Source organism: Vulpes vulpes, chromosome 12 (assembly GCF_048418805.1).
Source record: "Vulpes vulpes isolate BD-2025 chromosome 12, VulVul3, whole genome shotgun sequence".
Lineage (NCBI taxonomy): Eukaryota > Metazoa > Chordata > Mammalia > Carnivora > Canidae > Vulpes > Vulpes vulpes.
The window spans coordinates 33,332,933-33,356,528 of record NC_132791.1 but is presented as its reverse complement, the minus strand read 5'-3'; the positions used below and the strand labels follow the sequence as shown (position 1 = coordinate 33,356,528).

Below are 23,596 nucleotides of genomic sequence, written 5' to 3'. Positions count from 1 at the left end.
GTGTGTAGGAAACAATTTCATTTTCTTCTCAGCAGTGCAAGGTGGCAGTAGCTTACTATAAGATAATTTGACTCTACCGAGTGCTTGCAAAATGCCCATTCCTTTTGATTCTCTACCTCTCTTCTAGAAATTTATCCTAAGGAAAAAAATATATTTAAGCAAATATTTACATAAGATAGAAATAACATGAACATCCAATTAAAGGAAATATTGATTAAATAGCTATACAAAATATCTTATATGACCTGATACTGTGTAAAAATTTATAGTGAAATTATCTGCCTTTTAGCTTAAAATCAATTGTACATTAAATTAGAATTGTAAGGATAATCTGTGAAATTCTATTCATTTGATACATTTTACAAAGTTTAAATAAGAGACATAGAGATTTACCCTCAATTTAACATGAAGGTATTAATACTATGTTTACTTTATTTCATTTCTTTTTTTTTTTTTTTACTTTATTTCATTTCTATATTTAATCCAAAACTTTCCCCAGATTGCAAGGCACTTACTTACTTAAGGATATCATAAAATGTATTTTCTAAATTGGGACACTTTTGAGAGGGAAAGTGGTAATAATAACAAGAATTAAAATGTGGGGATCCCTGGGTGGCGCAGCGGTTTGGCGCCTGCCCTTGGCCCAGGGCGCGATCCTGGAGACCCGGGATCGAATCCCACATCAGGCTCCCAGTGCATGGAGCCTGCTTCTCCCTCCGCCTGTGTCTCCGCCTCTCTCTCTCTCTCTCTGTGACTATCATAAATAAATAAAAAATTTTTAAAAAATTTTTTTAAAAAAAGAATTAAAATGTGTTCATTGATTTATATCAGAGATAAACTAGGATTGTCACAAGCAAGCCAAGTCACCTCATATTTATCCAAGTATAGGAAGTAGTTTCCAATTTGGGTGAGCAGAACTTTCTGGATCATGAGTTCCTAACCACATACAGTTATATAGGTCAGAGATTTCAGACCAGGTGATAGGACCCGAGTGTTAACTGCTTTCTAAGTGTTTCTATCAGTGTTACAGGTAGACCAGCGAGGTCTCTTTACAATTGCTGCATCAATTAGCAACTTCAAGTTTATATGGTTCATAGTGATTTTGTGATTTGTATTTCCCAGGTTCTTACTTTATTCTTTATTCTTTCTTTCTCCCTTTTATTGCCTGATTTGGGTAGGCCAACTTTTCTACCACCACCAACATAGATTCCTTTTAATGTTCCCAGCCATTTGCAATTCTATAAAGTTATTTTAATTTCATCTCATTGGCTGCTGCTGCTGCTTCTTCTTCTTCTTCTTCTTCTTCTTCTTCTTCTTCTTCTTTCTTCTTCTTCTTCTTCTTCTTCTTCTTCTTCTTCTTCTTCTTCTTCTTCTTTTTTGGCTTTGATCTGAAACCACAAATTTTTTTCATGCTAAGGATAAACGTCATTGACAACTTCCTAAAATTCAAATAATCAAATCTAATCAATCATTTTCATTCCAAATCTTAATGGACCAAATGGTAGTAATTATCTGAATGATTATTCTCTAGCAACTTTAGGTCCCTTTATACCCACCCTCACACGCATGCACATACACACACACACACACACACACACACACCTCACTTCCATTATTGGCTCATCCCTTAAGACTCAGCTCAAATATCACTTTCTCTAGGAAGAGGAGATAATGAACCCTGCTCTGTGCTTTTACAGGACCAAGTAGGCAGTCTCAGACTTTTCATAATCTCTGACTTCTCTCACCATACTGGAATTCTTTAAGGGCTAAGAGTGTAGAGGTCACACATCTCTATCTTCAGAACTTAGCTAAAACCAGCACATGGTGGGAAACATAGAGTAGCAATAAAGAGTTCAGACTTTGCTGTTATGACAGATCTAGGGCTGAATCCCAATGATCCCAGTTACATAAATTTGAGAATACTTAACATGACAATAGAGATAACTCCCATCCTTGTGCTTTCTCAAGCATCACATTCCATCTGGAGTTTTATCTTAATTTGCTTTAATCTCATGCAATCACAGACCCCCTAAGGGAGTAACATTTTAAACTGCTATTGGACACTTACAACTTCACAGAAATAATAGATTTCATCAACTTTTTTGATGGCCGGGGAGACCCCAAACAATCAAAGAAGCTTTTGATAGAGGCAGATTTAAAAAGAGAGAGAGAGAGAGAGGCCAGGGGAAGCCAATGTCTCTTAATCTCCTCATCTGTGAAATGGAGATTAGAACAGCATATGAGGATTAAATGAAGACTAGATTGTTTTCAATAAATATTAACTACTTTATTGTTGCTTTTGAAGATAGAAGACAAAAATGACCTCATTCTCTATTTTTTAGACTTTATTTTTAAAAAAGACTATTTACAGACAACACATGGATTTAGCAGTGAAAATAAGAAATGCTTCGAGTTAGTTCTTATATTTTCTTTGCTACCCATAGGTTCGCTTTGAGTTCTAAAAGATTAAAGAGCAGAAACAACCTATGAGTTTCCAACCTATGAGTCTCTCCCTGCTTTAGTCTGGCTGCTATAACAAAATACCACAGACTGGGTGGCTTACACAAACTTATTTCTCACAGTTCTGGAGGCTGGGAAGTCTAAGACGAAGGTACTGACAAATGCAGTGCCTAGTGAGGGCTTGCTTCTTGGTTTATAGATAACCATCCTCTCTCACTGGTCTTCACATGGCAGAAGGGACTGGGTTGCTCTCTGGGGTCTCTTCTATAACAGCACTAATCCCTTGGGGTGCCTGGGTGGCTTAGTCAGTTAAGCTTCCTACTCAGGTCATGATCTCATGGGTCATGAGATGGAGCCCCAAATCCTTGGGCTCAGTGCTCAGCAGGGAGTCTCCTTGAAGATTCTCTCCCTCTGCCTCTCCCCAACTCACACTCATGCTAGCATGCATGTGTACACACACACACACACACACACACACACACACATACACACTCATTCTAAAATAAATATTTTTTAAAAAGTAAAAGCACTAATCCCATTCATGAGGGCTCCACTCTCATGACCTAATCACCTCCCAAAGACCTCACCTCCTAACACTGTCAGCACGGCGGGGGGGGGGGGGGGGGGGGGGGGGGGGGGGCAGGATTTCAACATACCAATTTCGGAAGGACACAAACAGTCGATAATACTTGACATAGTTCAGATTGTGACATGCTAAACAACAGATTATGCTGCAGCTGTAATATTAAAATAAATCTGAGCACTTGCAACTTCCTGCTTCTTTTCTATACAGAACACAGAAAAGCCCATGTCTCTTTAGAACAAACTCAAACATTCTCTCCCTCGCCAAGGGAGGTGTGTAGGGTTAAGGGCTTCCTCTAGCAACTTGCTCATCCTATAATAGAAATAATAATATCGGCCTCACAGGATGTGAGGATCCCAGGACTCTGGGATTCCAGGATAGATGGTCATTCTGTTAACCAGAATAGGTTCTTGATGGGGATTATTCTAGGGAGAGTGGAAAACTAGACATGATTTTTCTTCCATAAATCCAAATTATATGAAACTTGAGTCATCTTCAGTAGGGTCTCCAGAAATGAAAGGATAGATACAATTTGAAGTGAACACTGAAGAAGAGACAAGATGACTTGGAATAGAAGCTATTTCTAGCCATCTCTGGGGTCAAATGGACTTAGAATAGAAGGAAGAGAAAACTGAATGAGTGGAATTTGATTAGGATTGGAACAAGACAGTTAAATAGCCAGGAATCACCAGGTGGCTGGAGCACACCAAGTTAAAAATAGATCATCGGAATTGACCTTGCTTATCTCATTTCAAAGCATGTAGTCCTTCCTTCAACCATAAATACAGATGCCAAGTTATATTTTATTATTGGACACTACTTTTATTAAAGGTCATTATTAGGGATTGCCACCTAAAATGTGTTATAAATACATTTCTCAGGCATTACACTTTTTAAGGAAGTTAACCTCTGATTCCTTCTACTAAGTGCCCTGCAATAAATGCATTATAAAAATTAGACTTAAACAATCGGAGGACAAACATTATCAATCGGAGAAGGACAAACATTATATGGTCTCATTCATTTGGGGAATATAAAAAACAGTGAAAGGGAATAAAGGAGAAAGGAGAAAAAATGAGTGGGAAATATCAGAAAGGGAGACAGAACATGAAATCTGGGAAACAAACTAGGGGTGGTGGAAGGGGAGGTGGGCGGGGGGTGGGGGTGACTGGGTGACGGGCACTGAGGTGGGCTTTTGACGGGATGAGCACTGGGTGTTATTCTATATGTTGGCAAATTGAACACCAATAAAAAAATAAATTTATAATAAAAAATTAGACTTAAATAATATTTTCTCCTTTTGTGACACGTTACTCTGACAACAGGAGCATGAGCCATTTTTCTTTATTTTTTTCTTAAAATTTTAGTCTAAGTAATAATTAGTGACCTATAAGACAAGTATAAAGAACTTAGATCAAATAAATTAAGCTTTCTGTGACAAAATTAATTAGTCTCTAGTACTAAAATATTAATGTTACATGGTATAATGGCCTACAGTATATGGTGTCAGAAGATACACAACTGTATTTTTAAAAGCTAATAAAATAATTTACTTCATCCAGTTATTTCCCACAATCAGGAATGTTAAAGAACTTGAATTATAGATAAATATTTACATACCAAATAATATATATATATTTTTTTTTTACAGAATGTTTACCTATAGGCTGGCTTGGTACCTATTTGCATATCTTTTACTTCTTATCCTGATAAACACCAGCCACTCTTCCCGGTGGCAGGAAAAGAGAAGTTAATTACTTTGAATATTACCTATAGAAAAATTTCTCTGGACACAGTTTTGTTAAGGTTTGTCGTGTCTATTTGGGATTAATTTTTTTTTTCAATGACCACACTGTGTACAATGATGACATTAAGGTTTCCAAACCTGAATCGATAGCAATTCAGACATCTCTGGGAATCTTTGTGCCTTCATCATGGGCTTGCCCAGCTGGAAATCCAAAGGGGTGACACTTGTTAAAATTTACTATTACTTCTATTAATTTCCATATTTTCTTCTTCAAGATATTTAGTTGACAATGTGCCTCTACATCCAGAGTGGCTTTTCCTAGCTTCCAATGCCAGACTGTAATCCACTGATAGAAGCAGCGGCCAAAACATCACTACCCATAGTATCTGTGATACAGGAATACTGTAACAAGATCTGAGTCACAAGAAATTGGGGCTCTGCAAAGACACTCTCAGATTATTTAGAATTTTTATTTTGGCCCAAATTTCTAAAAGGTGGTGGGGAATTATGTGGGTTCCTTCAGCCATAACAATTTGACAGCTTTAACATGCCTACTTGAGGAGGGGTCACCAAACAGTTTGGGTCCCTTTTGGAGGATCCATCCAGCACTGACACACCGGTCAGGAGCAAGAGATGTGATTATTCACTGGGAAAACTGATATGGTTAACTGAGATGATACACTTCACACATTGTGTGAAATTTCCTCTTGGATATTTGATGATCCTGGAATGATTTGAAGTCTTACAAAATAACATATCATATAGTCATATTTAAAGACATAAATTGAGGCACCTGGGTGGCTCAGTTGATTAAGCATCTTCAGCTTAGGTCATGATCCCAGGGTCCTGGGTTTGAGCTCTGCGTTGGGCTCCCTGCTCAGTGAGGAGTCTGTTTCTCCCTCTCCCCACTGTTTGTGCTCACTCTCTCTCTCTCTCCTAAAAATAAATAAATAAAACCTTTAAAAAATAATTAAAAACACAAGTTATTGGAAGTTCTCTCCCTACAAAGGGACCATGGGAGAATAAAAAACCATTGCTCAAGACATGATATGGACAGCCATTGGCAACACCATCTCAGTGCATCATTGGCTAAGAGCTGGAAGTTGGGGAGGTGTGGATGAAGGACTCCCTGAAAAAGAAGAAGCTATTGAAATATCTGTGCATTGTCATAATCAGAATTGTTGTAAGGTGACCTGGGTATTTCTTTAGAATTGTGTGAGAAAAACAAGGGTACAGGCGAACAGAGGGAATTTATAGGGCAAGAACATGAGGAGAGCAAGATGTTACTTTCATAGGCAGACTCTTCAGATACCTGCTGTCCTGTTGAGGATTCTCCCCTACTAATGAAAAAGAGAGACCACTAACTATGGCAAATATTGTCTTCCATTGATTCTAGGGCTCAGTAAGAAAAAATTATCTAAAACTTGGAAATAAGCCAAAAAGACACAAGTTTGCCCAAGGGTCATCATCTTCTGGGAGTAATAAACAATGGCCCGCACCCTAGCCAAACCAGCTTTCTACCTGTTTTTGCATAGATTCAAACTAAGAATGTTTTTTTACAATCTTAAGTGGTTGGGGGAAAAAATCTAAAGAAGAATAATATTTTGTCATATGTAAACATTGTAAAAAAATTCAAATTTTAGTATCCATAAAGCTGTATTGGAATATAGCCATGTTTGGGGGCATCTGGGTGGCTCAGTCAGTTAAGCATCTGCCTTAGGATCAGGTTATGATCTCAGGGTCCTGGGATCAAGTCTTATGTTGGGCTCCCTGCTCAGTGGGGAGCCTGCTTCTCCTTCTCCCTCTGCCCCTGCTCATGTGTGCTCTCTGTCTCTCCCTCACTCCGTCTCTCAAATAAATAAAATCTTTAAAAGGAGATATAGCCATGTTCATTCAATTAGACATGGTCTAGGTTTTCAAGCTTCATGTGCTCCTTGATTTTTACCTCTTAATAGGCAAGGTTTGTAGACCTCTTACCTAAAGGCTGTAACTTTGTTTTATTGTTTCTTATTGAAAAATGTTCAGCCTCTGGTGGTAATATCTTGTTATGCTTGATTACTTTTTTTTTCCCAATAATATCTATTGGTAGATGAGATAATCCCAAAGGCTACGGTTTTATTTTTTTTTTGTAAAACATAAATCAGTTTTGTTTCTAATTTTGTCACCTTATTCTATCATTCTCTTTTCTGTTGTTCGGCTTCTTATATCCTTCTTTGAATTTGCTTTGCCACTCTGCTGGTTCCTTTATTGATAAGCTAAGTACGTCTCTGAAACGGCTGACTATATATTTATTTGAATATTATGTTTTCAACTTTCTGAAAATTTACTTTGACTCATTCTTCTAAAATGGATTTTTATTAAGAGAACCCTGTAGTGGCTGTTGTGAGTTCAAATCACCTATAGTTTGCCAGTCCCATGCTCCTAAGTATTTGTATGCCTTTTTCTCATAATGCATAATGATGAAAACTGCAGGAATCTCCTTGGGAGGTGAACAAATTGGTCTTAAACTACATGTCACACACACACACACACACACACACACACACACACACTGCCTCACAATCAGCTGGTGGATAGGTGCCTGGTTTCTTACAAGAGGTTAGAAAATTGCTTAAATTTTATCTAGAAATGCTAATTGTCTCCCATTAATGGCTTGTGAATTACATCACTCAAAAAACTTGACCAGATTTGGGACAATTTTCTCTTCACAGATATCACATAGTCAAAAGCAAATGATTGAGCCCAGACCTACAAGTTACAGTAGAAAAGTCCAGAAGTCCAGTGTAACCCCTTCCAAGTTTCCACCTCCTTCTCTGAGGGTCTTCTAAGGCTTATGGTATCTGACCTGTTTACAGGGTCTAACTTAGGCAGAGACACAGTACTGAGTAGACACTGGACTTGCTGATCACATCAAAGCACCTAAATTGGTCAAGATCCCCTAATTACATAGCAGTGATAAATAAACCCCAGGGTATGCGGGTCCCTGCAATGGTTCCCTTCTGATCAGAGGGCTTCCTGGTCTCCAATAGAGCAATCAGCAGACAGACTCCTAGAAAACCACATTTGGGGGACTCTCCGGCTTCTGCCCTTTCAAAGGAACACTCCAATCTATTCATTACCCATTTCATTGTATAACGTAAGAGACAGAAGAAAACTTGCATCGTAAAAAAGTCAGACTTAGAGCAATAAATAAATAAATAAATAAAAGAGAGTGGAAGTCCATACTATTTCAGTGAACAGGTTAGATGGGCGGCACCCCCACAGTGATACTGTAGATGAAACTGTCCTTGCGGGGATCCCTGGGTGGCGCAGCGGTTTGGCGCCTGCCTTTGGCCCAGGGCGTGATCCTGGAGACCCGGGATCGAATCCCACGTCGGGCTCCCGGTGCATGGAGCCTGCTTCTCCCTCTGCCTGTGTCTCTGCCTCTCTCTCTCTCTCTCTCTCTGTATGACTATCATAAATAAAAAAAAAAAAAAGAAGAAGAAACTGTCCTTGTGTCTCGTTTCAGCGTGTTGCTGCTGTAGGGAAAGAAGGCAGTACACTCTTCCACAGCCATCCTTCACCCCCCGGGGTAATGTGCAGGGTTTTTGTGTCTCAGAACATTGCTGCCACCCAGCATTTACTCAAGGAGAGCTTAATCCATCAAGGGAGGTAAAGTGGATTATCCTAGCAGGGAAGGGATGGAGACTTTGATAGTAAGGGACCGTCGCAGCGGAGGGCCGGTGCTATGCGCTGGGGAAGAGGGGGACACGGGAACGACGGTGAACCCGTGAGTCTGGATTCTGAATCTGGGTGTACCGGACATTGGCCGAGCTGGGAGAGGTTAGGGATGGCCGTGGCCGCGTCAAGCCAAAGGGCGGGGGGGGGGGGGGGGGGGGTGCTGGCAGTGTCTCCGCCTCCCCTGAAATTGAAGATGAGCAGGCTACAGTCTGCACATCAGGTTATCCAGGAGCACGTTAGTCTGTTTGCTTCTTGTCATCCCCGGGTCCGGGGTCAGCGCCGTCCGCGCTCTGCCTCCCAGGACTCAGGGTCCAGGCGGTGGGAAGAGCAAGGTGAGCCGCGTCAGCAGCTGGAGGGAGGTCGCGGAGCAGCCCCCGCCCCGGGGAGGAGGAGGAGGAGGGGGGGGAGGGGGGAGCTCCCTCCCGCCAGGACTTGTGGAAGGCGCCCCCGCCCGACCTCCCCGCGGAGCCCGAGCGCGCCGGGCCGGCTCGCGGGGGGCGGGTCTTGCAGAAGTTCCCGGAGCCGGTTGAAGCGCAGCGCGGAGCTCACCCGGCGGCCTCCGCTATCACCCTCGCCGGGCACCCGCTACTCAGAACCCGCGTGGAGAGAGAAAGCACCGCGAACCGGAAAGGTCTGCGGAGGGGGCGGGACGCGGGAACCTCGAATTGAGGAAGGGGGCGGCGGGGGCGATCCGCACTAGCAGCCAATCCAGCTGTCCTGGGGAGGAAGAGGAGGAGCCAGGGCCGCCCCCGGGACTCCGCGCCGCGAGTCCGGCGCTGCCGCTGCCGCTGCTGCCGCCCGCTCGGCCGCCGGGCCCGCGCCTCCTCCGCCTCCGCCGCCTCCGCCTCCGCCGCCTCCGCCTCCTCCGCCGCCTCCGCCGCCGCCGCCGCGCAGCCATGGCCTCGGGGGCCGCCCCCACGGCCGTGAAGGTGAGAGGGGCCGTCCCGGGGCTGCAGCCGCCCGGCCCCTGCGCTCGCTCCCGCCCCGGGGGACCGCGCCCCGGGGCCACGCGCCTGGCCTGGCGCCGCTGAGACCCGGCCCGGCCGGGGTCGCTCGCCGGGGCCGGGGCCGGGGCCGGGGCCGGGGGACAGAGGGCGCCTGCGAGGCCCCCGCCTGCGCGCCCCGTGGGCTCCGCGGCAGCCGCGCGGCGCAGGGAGCGGGCGAGCCCCGGGGGGCGCAGTGCGCAGGGGCTGCGCCTCCCGCCCGCCTCCCCGGCCTCGGCGCCCTCCCCGGGGCCGCGGGGGGCGCGGGCTGGGGGGGGCGCCCCGGGGGCTCCTGGCGCCTCCCGCCGGCCCGACTCCGGCTTCCGCCCCGCCTCGGCTCGCGGAGCCCACGTGAACTGGGTGCTGGCTCTTTTGCGAGCTTCCGGCTTTTTTTCTTCTTCTTGCAAACGCAGGGCTTTGCTGTCCTGAAGTTTTCCCTGCGGCCGCGCTTGGGGAAGGGCCGAGACTTCTGGACTCCCCGAGCTGGAGCCCAGGGCCGCTCCCTGTTTGGAGGCCTCGGGGTTTGTTTGCAGCCTCGAAAGTTAGAGATCAGTTCCCTTGTGCCCTCAGACCTCACGGGCCCCGGTACCAGGGATCGCTGTTGGGTGGGAGGTGGGCCGAGGGCTGAAGCGTGCGGCCTGCTGCCCTGGGGCTTGCAAACGCTTGTGACCTTGTGACCTGGTTGGTGTCTTGCTTGGGAGAGAGCGTGTGTAGAATTACAGTGCAATGGGAAAATGGATGCTAGAACTTAAGATCTCTTCTAGGTGGTTGGGTTGGCTGAGAACTCAGTTAATTTGACTTTAGAAATTCCTGCCTGATGGCATAGGAAGGTCTGGGATAGATCCTCCTTCGGGTGTCTCCAGACTCAGCCAGTGATTCGCTTATCAGGCTCTTTGGCTCTTAGAAGGAGAAGGGGTAGAGTGGAGAGTGTTTGCATTCATACTTAGAGACATGAAGTTTGTTTTGCCACTTTGAAAGGCATCTTGAATTTAACAAGTATTTGTAGATCGCCTCTCCCTTATCAGTAACAGAGAACAAGGCAGAACGTTTTTTCCAAAGCTTATGTGCGGAAGTAGGTGAGCCAGGGCCTTAGGAGCCAATCTGTAAATGGAGATTTTCCTACAGGGTTTGCTGGGATGGTTCCAATTATCTGTCTGGCACTGGTTGAAACTTATTAAAAGTTAGTGCTTAATGGGGGGGGGTGTGTGAAATTAATCTTGCATGACTTTTTCCCAGCAGTTCTGGTGTTTTATAGGTTATTATAAGTGTTACTAGGCCACAGCTTTCAGTGGGTAAGCAGGAAGTGATCAACTTTCCCTTACAGGAATACACTTAAAAGTGATGTTAAGAGTAGGATAATTTTTAAATTTTTTAAATTTAAATTCTGTTTAATTAACATATACTGTATTGTTAGTTTCAGGGGTAGAATTCAGTAATTCATCAGTTGCATAAAACACCCAGTGCTCATTACATCATGTGCCCTCCTCAATGCCTGTCACCCACTTATCCCATCCCCTTACCCCCATCCCCTCCAGCAACCCTCAGTTTGTTTCCTGTAGTTAAGAGTCTTTTATGGTTTGCCTCCCTTGCATAGAGGGATGATTTTGAAAAAACAGTCTCACTTCAGTCTTGTTTGGCATTTTCCAGCCACGCAGCTTCCCTGCAAAATTAGTGCAGTGCATTTAAGTGCAGAATGGGCACTGATTAGAGCCCTGATGTAAATATTGAATGATGTATATTTTTGGTTTTGGCAAGATGCTGAATATAAAATTAAGAGGTACAAATAGCGCTAGGCCAGCCTGCTGATTGCTCTTTGAGCTTAGTGAGGTGACAGCTTTGCTCTGAGAATCCATGACAGTGACACCAAGTCCCCCAAACTGCTGAGGCATCATCCTCTACAGGAGACGGCAGGTGCCAGTGTGCAGAGCAAAACAGGTTCATAAAAACCATACCCTACCCTCTGATCATAGACCGTGGAACTGGAACATTTCTTAAGACCATATAGCCACACAGACCCCTTTTGGTGGACATAAAGCTGAGTCCCAGAGAGGTTGACCAAGGTGTTCAGAGCTACACAGGTGGACCTAGATCGAGAATTGGGCCTAGAAACTGGTGTTCCACCAACTAGATGCTGTGAGGCAGTTCTGAAATCTAACATGGGGTCTTTGGGCCCCATCTTATTATGTAAGTAGGGAGATCATGCCACCTGTCCCCCCCTCCCCCATGGACACTTGCCCATGTTATTCATGACAGCTGTTGTCTGGGAGGACCTCAGGGAGACATGATCCTCCAGCGTCAGACATGGGCAGGTGGTATGCATGACCATGCAGAGGGATGAACAGGTCTTTGGCACCCAGACAGAACATTCTAAAGGGCTCTTTCAATGGGCTATGGCTCCCCCAGGCAACTGCCCAGCCTTTGTTCTGGAGGGTTAAAAATAAGCCTTATTAATCATGGTTCTCAGGACAAGGTGGGGATGTAGTCCTATCATAAGTGGGTAGTGGCCTACAGTAAAACTGCATTGAGAGACGGACAAGTCATGGAGTCTAGACTGGGACGACAGACCTTTTAAGCTCTCCTTTTGGCTCCCTGATTATAGCTGGCCAAGGCCTTCGGACTGAAAGTCCCTAAGTGACTCTCAGAAACCAAGGAACAACCCTCAAGTCCCAGTTGGAAGCCAAAGAACCAGCTAGCCTTCATGTTTTTGTTTAGTCCACAGTGGCATTTTGGGTAGGACAGTCCCTCCTTTTGTAGACTGTTCTGAGCATTGCAAGACCTATAGCGCATCCTGGACGCCTCCCCAAAAAATGCCCCAGTCTTCGTGGCAGCCAGAAATGTCCCCTTGGGTTTCCACACACTTCTGGGAGAGCCAGTACACACTCGGTTGAGGGATCTGGGCCAGATCCCTGATACAGAGACTGGTGAGGAGAGGTAGGAGAGCCCACTTTGTATCCTGACCAGCAGAGAAAGACCAAGAGATAAGGAGACTTTTGTTGTTGCTTGCAGGGATGTTTTTTATTTTGTTTCTGTTGGAGATGGGGGGATAGACAGAAATAATGACGGGTACTAATGCGTTATTTCATTGGATTCTCATAATTCTGCGGATTAAGGAAGAATCTGACCGTTTCCGTACAGATGAGCAAACAGGTGATAGAAATTTTTTGTGTGCAGTGGACCTTCATCCTTCACTGTGATTGTGATCATGGTATTCTAGTCTGTGCCTCAGAAGCATCTAAAGTAGTAATTCTCAAAGTGTGTGAGGCATCTGCACCTGCCGGGGGATTTGTTAGAAATGCACCTTATTAGGCCCTGTCCCAGTCCTGCTGAATCAGAAGCACTGGGTTGGGGGCCCCGCAATCTAGGTTTTGAAGAACTTCAGTATAGGGGGCCCCGCAATCTAGGTTTTGAAGAACTTCAGTATAGGGCAGCCCTGGTGGTGCAGAGGTTTAGCGCCGCCTGCAGCCCAGGGTGTGATCCTGGAGACCCGGGATCAAGTCCCACGTCGGGCTCCCTGCATGGAGCCTGCTTCTCCCTCTGCCTGTGCCTCTGCCTCTCTCTCTGTGTCTCTCATGAATAAATAAATAAAATCTTTTTTAAAAAAATGAAGAGCTTCAGTATATTCAGATGCCCTCAAAAGTGTGACAAGTGGTGACCCAGAGAGCTTGGAAGACCCAGGCATCTGCATTTTTAACAAGCTCGCCAGGTGATTCGTGATGTACTAGTTTTCTGTGGCTGCTATAACAGTCACCACAGACTGGATGGCTTAAAACTGTGCAAATGCATTCTCTCACAGTTCTGGAGGTTAGAAGTACAGAGTGAGTCCTACTGGACTAAAATCTGGGCAGCTTCTCTTGGGAGATCCAAGGGAGAGTCTGTTTCCTTACTTTTCCATCTTCTAAAAGTCACCAGCATTTTTGGCATCATGTTGCCTTCTTCCTCGTTGGACCATCTTACAGGGGCGCTTATGATTACATTTAGGTCCTACCCAGATAATCCAGGATAATCTCCCTATCTCAAAACTTTTGATTTAATCAGGTAAGGTGACGTTCACAGGTTCTGGGAATCAGGAGACAGATAGTCACAGACAGTGACCTTCAGTGAGCCCAGATTTTGGAAATTCCTGGTCTGGGCCCTAGAGTGAGGTGCTCAGTGCTGGCTGCACATTAGAACTACCTGTGGAGTTTTAAGAAAACAAACTTTTCCTTTCCCGATTAAAAAGAGTCTCTAGAATCTTGGACCTGAGCTTTGGTGTTGAAAACTCCCTGTGGGATTCTTGTATTGAGGAACTCACCGGGTGGGGGCACCAGGAAGATTCCTGCTGTTGTCCCACCAGTAGGAGGGAGCTCTATAGAATACAGTAAACATTGAGGAAAATGCTTCTCAAAAAAAAAAAAAAAATGGGCCATTTCAAGAGGTAAACTATATCTTCAAGAGGGTGTGTCTACCCATTAGAATAGCATCCTGACTTTGTAAGAGGAGATTGGTTAAGTAAAAATGATGGATGTTCTGTGTCATAAGATTGTCTCTGACCAAAATGTTGCTTTACTGTATTAGTTTGCCAGGCTGCCATAACAAAGTACCTCAGGCTTTCTTCATAGCCTGAGGGCTGGAAGGCCAAGATCAAGGTGTCAGCAGGGTTGGTTGCTTTAGAGGCCTCTCTCCCTGGCTTACAGACAGCCAGCTTCGTCCTGTGCTTCACACGGTCTTCCTCCTTCCTCGGTGTGTGCTTGTGTCCTAATCTTGCTTTATAGGGACAATAGTCATAGTAGATTAGGGCCCTCCCCATGACTTCATTCAACCTCAATGATCTCATCAAAGATCTTTTTCCAAAAATAGTTACATACTGAGGTATGGGCGTTAGGGCTTCAACATATAAATTTGAGCCAGTTCACCATGACCAATGCCTACAAGGGTGCCTTAGAGAGGAGCATCAGATCCGAGATAGAGCCCCCAGCCATCTCTGTGGACCATATTGCAGGTTTTAAACAGGCCATCCAGACTGAGACATTTGGCCACTCTCTCTCCATACAGCTGGCCTTTCAGGATTTTACAAGGCCCTGGGAGGCTCAAAGCCAGGTTGTCTTAATAAATGGAGAACTTGTGTCTGTTGCGCCTGCCAGATATGTCAGTGGCAACCAGAGCTGAAGGACTGAAGTGCTCAGATCAGGGATTGCTGCCAGCTTGAGCTCTGGTCCTCTCGCCTCATCATGAATTTGAAGCACTCAGAGGCAGCCCAGCTCCCTAGCAGGAGTTAGTCTGAATTGCTTGGGCTTAGGTGTTTTAAGAATGCCGTCATGCAGTGCTGGCTTCTTTAAGGTAATGTATCTAGGCCTCAGCATGATGGTGAGTGGTTCTTGAAACCAAGTAGTATATGTGTAATTTCCTGGGTCCAGGTCCTAAGGGAAAAGACACAGGGTAGGGGGTTCGTATGAGCCCTTTCAGCATTGCTGGAAATAACCATTCTGGCCAACATTCAGATAAAATGCTTTTGCACTCTCAGGGAGGAAGTCAAACCCTCTTTTTTAAAAGGAAATTGATGCAGTGGCCTGGTGTGGGAAAGCATGGGATGAACCCGTAGCTGTTAAAAGTTGGCAATGACCATGATTGACCAAGGGTTCTCTATTTCAGAACCTTATCTTGTGTAAAGAAGTCCCAGCTGAGCAGGACTGGCCCAGAAATTCCATCCCAGTCCTCAAATATATTTCTAGGCAGCCTGGGACTACCTGGACTAAGGACTGATGCTTTTGGCTCAGGAGGCCTAGTAAGGTCTTGTCCTTGCTTCCTGAGTGTGGATGAGGCCCCTCCCTTTGGAAGTGTTAGCTTAGGTGCCCAGGGTCATTGTTTCTATACTTACCCTGTGACCTTGGCCCAGAACTTGACCTCTCTGAGCATCAGATTCCTCAGTACATGGAGAGAATACAACTTTCCTAAAGGGGTATGATATAAAGGACTCCAGGGGGTATCAAGAGACAGTAAAATCATCGCAGTTGAGCGTGAAAAACCACTCCTATTCCAGCTTTGCTTCTGACGATTTGTTAGAAGAGGAGTTTCTTAATTTGATACTTTTCTTTTGTCTTTGGGAAAATGAGTATAATACTGTAAGGCGTATCTTACGGAGTGGTTGTGAAGATCAGATGAGGTAAGGTGGCTGGGGCACTTGGCACAGTGCCTGGCACATCTCAGTACTCAGACACAGTGACTTTATCACTGAGGCAGGTACAGAGTCAGCTGTTGGATTCAGAGGCTCCAGGCCTGGGAGTTCCATGCTGGTTATCCTTTGCTGTGGGGCCAGCAGGTGGCGACATTGCCCCATCCTGGCGCTGAGATCCTCCCTCTGCTGCAGGAAGATGGTTAGTGGACCATTTCCTGGTGTGGCTGTATTGTCCTGTGTACCTTGCAAGATACGACTGTCTGTAAACAACTGGAGCCTGTTGGGTGACTGGACACGCTCACCTACAGATCATTCCAGCGCCAGAGACCCCATCCCAGCGTTTCTGGGGAGCAGTAGCAGGTCTTGCTTTCACGGCCAGTACATGTTTCTCTTCCAGGGCTTCCTAATGCAGTCATGCAGCCTGGGAGCTGTGGACTGAAGCTTGAGGCTGCTGACCTCTCGGGCTTAAGGGTGCTGAACTTTGGCAGGACCTCTCTGGTGGGCGTTTCCTAGTCACTGCTGTGATGCTGGGCTAGCTTGCCCCAAACCGAGAGGTGGTTTCACCACAGTCAGTTTTGTTTTGTATGTGCAAATCTGAGACTCTAGTGTTGAATCCAGAATATGAGATGCCATGGCCCAGGGGACCTCCAGAAAGAGCCAAGTCAAAGTGGTAAGAAACCTCTAAAAAGAGGAGAGAGGGCAGCCCTGGTGGTGCAGTGGTTTAGTGCCTCCTGCAGCCCAGGGCGTGATCCTGGAGACCCTGGATCGAGTCCCGTGTCAGGCTCTCTGCATGGAGCCTGCTTCTCCCTCTGCCTGTGTCTCTGCCTCTCATTCTCTCTCTGTGTCTCTATGAATAAATAAATAAAATCTTTAAAAAAAAAAGGGGGGGGGGGGCAAGGCAGAAATTTTCAAGAGCAACAGAATCCCCCAACTGCTGAGTATAATTTCAGAGTCAGCAGTTCAGTTTTGTGACCTGGGGTGAGGACACAGGCTGGGCAGCTTATTGGGTCCCCACCACCCCATGATCTGGGGTGCTTCGGGGATGTAAGAAATGAAGGATAAAATGGAGTAGCCAGTTAGAGGAAGGATTAAGATTCTATAAAACCTATTTAAAGTTTTTTTTCTAGTGCATTGGCATGATTTAAGTGTACTGACTTAAACGAACACTTCTGTTGATGGGAAAACTGGAATATTGGTTACTCTTAGGATGTTAATGTGGTAGCAAGGTAGGAGAGAGCTGTGGGGTTGGCACAGAATGTGTAACCTGCTGTGGTTTCAACAACCTACCACAAGGTGGCACCAACTTCAAAAGCTAGTTTAGCCAACTTTAGGAAGTTGTGGGGACACTTCCAAGTTCTGAATCACGTAACTAGCAGTTCTTCAGTAAAATCTCACTAAATTGCCCCTCTGGTTTTGTTTTGTTTCCAGAAAACTGGGAGCCAGAGGGATCACCATTTCCCCATATATTAATATAAAGTCAACTTGTGTAACCTGATCTGAAAATTATTCAAATGTTCAGTGAATTCTTAACTCTGGGATTTTTTTTTTCTTTCTCAAGGAACTGTGTTTTTCATTTAGTAGAAATTTTACTCAAGTGACAATAGGCTTAAAGCTTTTCATTGAAAAAAATAATGCTCAGTCGCTTTCCATTCGGTTTTTAGTAAAAGTGTCCTCCCTCTAACCTGTCACTGATAATTTAAAAATTATTTTCCCTTTAGGAATTATCAACCCAGAGAAGCTTTAATGATTTCAGTCACTTAATTTTTAGTCAACACTTCAGTTAATATTTAGTTGTCTTTGTAACTGTTCTTGTTTGTGTTTCTTAGTCATCAAATTAGATTAACCCTGGAGATGCTGTACCAGATTCCTTTTTTTTTTTTTTTTTTTTTTTTAAGATTTTATTTATTTATTCATGGCAGACACACAGAGAGAGGCAGAGACACAGGCAGAGGGAGAAGCAGGCTCCATGCAGGGAGCCCGATGTGGGACTCGATCCCAGGTCTCCAGGATCACACCCTGGGCCGAAGGCGGCGCCAAACCACTGGGTCACCGGGGCTGCCCACAGTACCAGATTCCTGTAACTCCCATTAGCCCTCGAAGATAGCTGTTAAGTTCATCTCTGCAAAATGCAATACAACACTTGAAATTTTAAAAAAAAATTCAGAACTACCTTTGCATTATTCATATTGACTATATAAGAGGGATGGTTTGATTTTATAAATATACATGAGGCTAACTTTCTGCTTTTCCAGACTCTTATCCATGATCTCTTACAGCTCTGTGATTTTAGTGGCATAGGAAAGAGAATCTTTCTTGTTTCTTTATCAAATGGTATAATGAGGAGGAAACATTACCAACTTGGTATACAGAATATTTTCTGTCCTGGAGGTCTTTTGAACATTCCTTATTTCATAACCCATTTAGAAGACAAAATAAAATTCATTAGAAAGTACTGTCTGCAACCACACATGTATTTCTTGGGTGTTTTGTTTTTTGTTTTTTTTAAGATTTTATTTATTTACGCATGAGAGACAGAGAGAGGCAGAGGGAGAAGCAGGCTCCCTGCAGAACAGAGAGCCTGGCTCAGGACTCAATCCCAGGACCCTGGGATCACATCCTGAACCAAAGGCAGATACTCAGCCACTTAGCCACCCAGGTGCCCCTAGGTTTGGTTTTCTAACTTAAGCTAGCTAAAGTATCTTTCTGTGCTAATTTGTTATTTGCAGAGTCAGCAATAAATGTCCTATAGTCCAAAAACATGACCCCTGTTTTGGTTATTTCTGGAGTATGGAAGGCCCTCAAATATTTATTGAATGGGTGATTATTTTTCAGTAATGTGCAGTTTTTAAAAAGGACTGGGGCTGAGAGGAGTTAGGATGACAGAGGAGTAGGGGACCCTAAGTTTGCCTGGTCCCAGGAATTCAGCTAGATTGCTATCACATCATTCTGAACACCTGTGAAATCAGTCCGAGATCTGAGAAAAGAAATGGTGCAATTCTACAAATAGAAAAGTGACCACTTTTTGGAAGGTAGGAGGTGCAGAGACATGCATCTGGGGTGATACGTTGGAGGATACCTTCTGGGGAGGGAGCCTCTGGCAGCTGGCACTAGGGAGCGACAGAGCAGCAGAGCCCGAGATGGGAACCTCCAGGATTCTGCTGTGCTGAGGGACGTCCCTGCTGAAAGGCACTGGGGTGGCACAGGACTGAATCCTAGGTGGGACAGTGCATGGGTCACAGGAAGACCAGGGGCAGCCGGCTGCCGTCAGCGAGCCCAGAGGTGGGATCTCGGCTCTGGGAGGGCATAAAGCACTAACCGTGACAGTCCTGACTGCTTTGTGGTTGGGTGACTGCTCTCCAAGTAGGGCCCAGCAAGCACCAGCCCCCCCCCCCCCTTGTAGGGTAGGGATAGAGGGAACATTCCTCAATATCTTAAAAGCTATCTATGAAAAGCCCACAGCGAATATCATTCTCAATGGGGGAAAAACCCAGAGCCTTTCCCCTAAGATCAGGAATGCAAGAGAGGTGTCCACTCTCACCATTGCTATTCAACATAGTACTAGAAGTCCTAGCCTCAGCAATCAGACAATAAAAAGAAATAAAAGGCATCCAGATTGGCAAAGAAGTCAAACTCTCACTCTTCTTCATAGATGATACTCCATATAGAAAGCCCAAAAAACTCCACCCCAACATTGCTAGAACAGATACAGGAATTCAGCAAAGTGGCAGGATATAAAATCAACACACAGAAGCCAGTTGCATTTCTGTACACTGCCAATGAGGCAGAAGAAAGAGAAATCAGGGAATTGATCCCATCTACAACCGCACCAAAACCCATAAGATACATAGGAATAAGACCAAAGAAGTAAAGGATCTATACCCTGAACATTAGAACACTGATGAAAGAAATTGAGGAAGACACAAAGAAATGGAAAAACATTCTATGCTCAGGGGTTAGAAGAACAAATATTGCTAAAATGTCTATGCTACTCAAAGCAGTCTATACATTCAATGCAATCCCCATCAAAATACCATCAGCATTTTTCACAGAGCTGGAACAAGCAATCCTAAAATTTGTATGAAAAGACCCCAAATAGCCAAAGGAATATTGAAAAAGAAAAAGCTGGGGGCATCAGAATGTCTGACTTCATGCTATGTTAAAAACCTTGATCATCAAGACAGTATGGTACTGGCACAAAAAACAGACACATAGACCAGTGGAACAGAACAGAGAACCCAGAAACGGACCCTCAACTCTATGGTTAACTCATCTTTGACAAAGCAGGAAAGAATATCCCATGGGAAAAAAGACAGTCTCTTCCACAAATGATGTTGGGAAAATTGGCCAGCCACATGCAGAAGAATGAAAATGGACCATTTCCTCACCCCGTGTGCAAAAATTGACTCAAAATGGATTGAAGACCTAAATGTGAGACAGGAATCCATCAAAATCCTAGAGGAGAACACAGGCAGCAACCTCTTTGACCTCAGCCACAGCAACTTCTTGCTAGACACGTCTCCAAAGGCAAGGGAAACAAAAGCAAAAATGAACTATTGGGACTTCATCAGGATAAATGCTTCTGCACAGCAAAGGAAACTGTCAACAAAACTGTAAGACAACCTACAGAATGGGAGACTATATTTGCAAATGTCTTATCAGATAAAGGGCTAGTCTCCAAATCTATAAAGAACTTATCAAACTCAACACCCAAAAGGCAAACAATCCAGTCAAGAAATGAGCAGAAGACATGAACCGACATTTCTCCAAAGAAGACCTACCAAAGGCCAACAGACACACGAAAGAATGCTCAACATCACTCGGCATCAGGGAAATACAAAACGAAACCATGATGAAATTCCACCTCACACTGGTCAGAATGGCTAAAATTAACAACTCAGGAAACAATAGATGTTGGTGAGAATGCAGAGGAAAGGGAACCTATTTACACCGTTGGTGGGAATGCAAACTGGTGGACCACTCTGGAAAATAGTATGGAGATTCCTCAAAAAGTTAAAAAAAGAAGTACCCTACCACCCAGCAATTGCACTACTAGGTGTTTGTCCAAAGGATACAAACATAGTGATTCGAAGGGGCGCCTGCCCTCCAATGTTTACAGCAGCAATGTCCACAATAGCCAAACTATGGAAAGAGCCCAGATGTCCATCAGCAGGTGAATGGATAAAGAAGATGTGGTGTATATGTACAATGGAATATTAGTCATCAAAAAGATTGAAATCTTGCCATCTGCAACAACGTGGATGGAACTAGAGGATATTATGCTAAGCGAAATAAGTCAGAGAAAGACAAATACCATATGATTCCACCCACGTGGAATTTAAGAAACAAAAACGATGAACATAGGGGAAGGGGAGGAAAAATAAGACGACAATAGAGAGGGGGGCAAACTAAGAGATGCTCAACTCTAGGAAACAAACTGAGGGTTGATAGAGGAGAGGTGTGGGGGTGGGGTAACTGGGTGATGGGCATTAAGGAGAGTATTTTATGTAATGAGCACTGGATGTTACGTGTATCTGATAGATCACTAAATTCTATCTCTGAAACTAATTTTTTTTAAAACAACTGGGGCTTAGGAATGGAGAAGAGTATATATATATATAATATATATATATATATATATAGAGAGAGAGAGTATATATATATATATATATAATATATATATATATATAGAGAGAGAGAGAGAGAGAGAGTGAGTTTGCTTGAAATAATGATTTTGTTTCTAATGAAAAATGATCAAATCTGTTGTCTTTTTATTGTCTCCTTTAGATTGGGATAATTGGTGGAACAGGCCTGGATGATCCAGAAATCTTAGAAGGAAGAACTGAAAAATATGTGGATACTCCATTTGGCAAGGTTAATATCCATTTAGTGGAGACATACCAGCTTTTTCCTTTCTTCTTGCTGGCTTGATTTTTAAGTTCACAAAAAAATTGTTTTAATTACCTTCATCTTGGAAGCACAGAGCTGTCTGCCCCAGGGTGAGAGGGGTCACTGGCCCTGTCATTGGGTCCTAACAGCTGAGACAGTGTTCCTAAGAATGCCTTAGACTTCAAAGATTATGAACATGCACATATGACTTTATAATTTTTATCTCTAGAAACCAGATTCTCATTTCAGAGATAGCAACTACTTCTTCAGATCTCTGCATTCACATTAGCTCTTCATTTGCTTCTACGTCTTCCACGCTCACTAGACAGACTGATGGCAAACAGAAATAAATAATGCAAAGTAGCCCTTTTTTAGTAAGCCCTTGCCCAAGGCGGGGATTTCCTGAGGATCCAGAAAGCAATGGCATAACTGAACTAAAAATCACACACTCTCCCTTTTCTGTTAAAATGATGCTGTTCTCCTAGCTCTTGTGTCATCCATCAGGATGAGGTGTCTACCTTCTAATTCCATAGTGCTGCTTCCAAACACAGCAGTTCTTCTGGTCCTCCTGTGAGGATTCCTGCATCTGGCAGCCCAACCCAACCCTTCTTTCCAGCCAGGTCCTCAGACCTCATGTTCTCTAGGACCTGCTCTCAGCTTAGCTCATCTCATGGCCTCATGTCTGGTTAACCCTCTCCAGTTTTCAGGACCTTCCCCTCCCTTACTTCAGGGTATCCTGTGGCCGCCTTAGACTTGGTTAACACGACAAGCGGTTCCAATGCTGAGTTCTTAAATTCTGTGACAGTGGCCTCCTTATTGCCTGTCACTTGCACATCTGTTCTCATAGCTACCAAATACCGTTGACACATCTGTATTTGAGCAGTGTGACATCAGAGTCCCCTGGGGTGCTTGCTCCAAATAGATCATACTAGGTAGTATCTGTTCATGCACCCAAGACAACCCTCCCAGTCCCATGAACCTCTGTGCTTGCAGAGGGCTCAGTAAGCATTCCTTATTGAGTGATTAAGTTGGTGAAATCTGGACTCTTCCTTCCTTCCAGTGGATCTTCCAAGTTTCCAAGAATCCTGTTGTGGTCAAACAACTGAAATGACGGTTTTTAAATTGTCCTGTGAATGTTTTCAAGTCTTAGGTTGTAACCATTTTCCCTTATGTTCAAGCCTTCTGATGCCTTAATTTTGGGGAAGATCAAGAATGTCGATTGTGTCCTCCTTGCAAGGTAAGATACTTTTAAGCTTTTTGAATGTTGCTGCTAAAGGAGGGATGAAATTCTGGAGAGTGTAATAGTGTGGGTGTGTGAGTGTCTGGTGTTAGAGCCAGAGCATCTCGGGCACTTTTATACCCCACTCACAGTTTGGGAGCAAACTGTAGTGACTTTGGAGGTCAGAGATCTCACCCACTCCCCCACCCCCTTAGGCTGGAAAAGTGGTCAGCATCCTCAGTGAGCCATGGAAGGAGTCTGATTAAAATCAAAGCTTCTGGTTTTAGTTCTAACTGCAAGAGGGGAGATGCTTTCCCTTGTTTATTGTTTTTCTCCTAAGTAACAAGATAACTTCTTCATTCAGGACTGCTTCATTTGTTCCTTATGGAATAATAGTTACGGGTTTACCAGGAGTGGGTTCCCTTTGGTATCCACACTGTTTACTGGACAAGACTAGCAGGGGCACATCATTTTTACCACACAGTTGGGATTTAGTCAGACTACACGTATGAGTTTTCTCTTGCTGTGGAACAAATGATCACACATGTAGCGGCTTCTGACAACATAGCATCCTGCATTTTCTGAGCACCAGGAGCATGGGTACAGCTTAACTGGCTCCTCCGCTCAGGATCCCATAAGGTCAACTCAGGGCCTGGTTCTCACCTGGAGCCCCAGATTCTCATTCAGGCTTACCTGCTTGTTGACAGAATGGGCATCCTCACAGTTGAAGGACTGGGGCCTTCAGCTCCTGTGGGCTTGTTCACCTTCTTGGTCATGTGGTGTCCTCCAGGTTCATGAGGGGCTCTCGAGGGCATGCTGGTGAGGTGGAAACCTCATCATGGAGGTG

At 44.5% G+C, this 23,596-nt stretch overlaps 1 protein-coding gene across 1 annotated transcript in view; it reads left to right on the top strand.

Annotated features, from left to right (window-relative positions):
- The first annotated feature begins 9,044 nt into the window (after window positions 1-9,044).
- The window catches only part of MTAP (methylthioadenosine phosphorylase), a 52,431-nt gene continuing 37,879 nt past the window's right edge, over window positions 9,045-23,596 (top strand). The window contains exons 1-3 of the mRNA XM_072728167.1: window positions 9,045-9,439; window positions 21,429-21,515; window positions 22,709-22,767. Coding sequence (XP_072584268.1) covers window positions 9,407-9,439; window positions 21,429-21,515; window positions 22,709-22,767 — 179 coding nt within the window. The 5' untranslated portion in view covers window positions 9,045-9,406. The remainder of the gene's footprint in view (window positions 9,440-21,428; window positions 21,516-22,708; window positions 22,768-23,596) is intronic.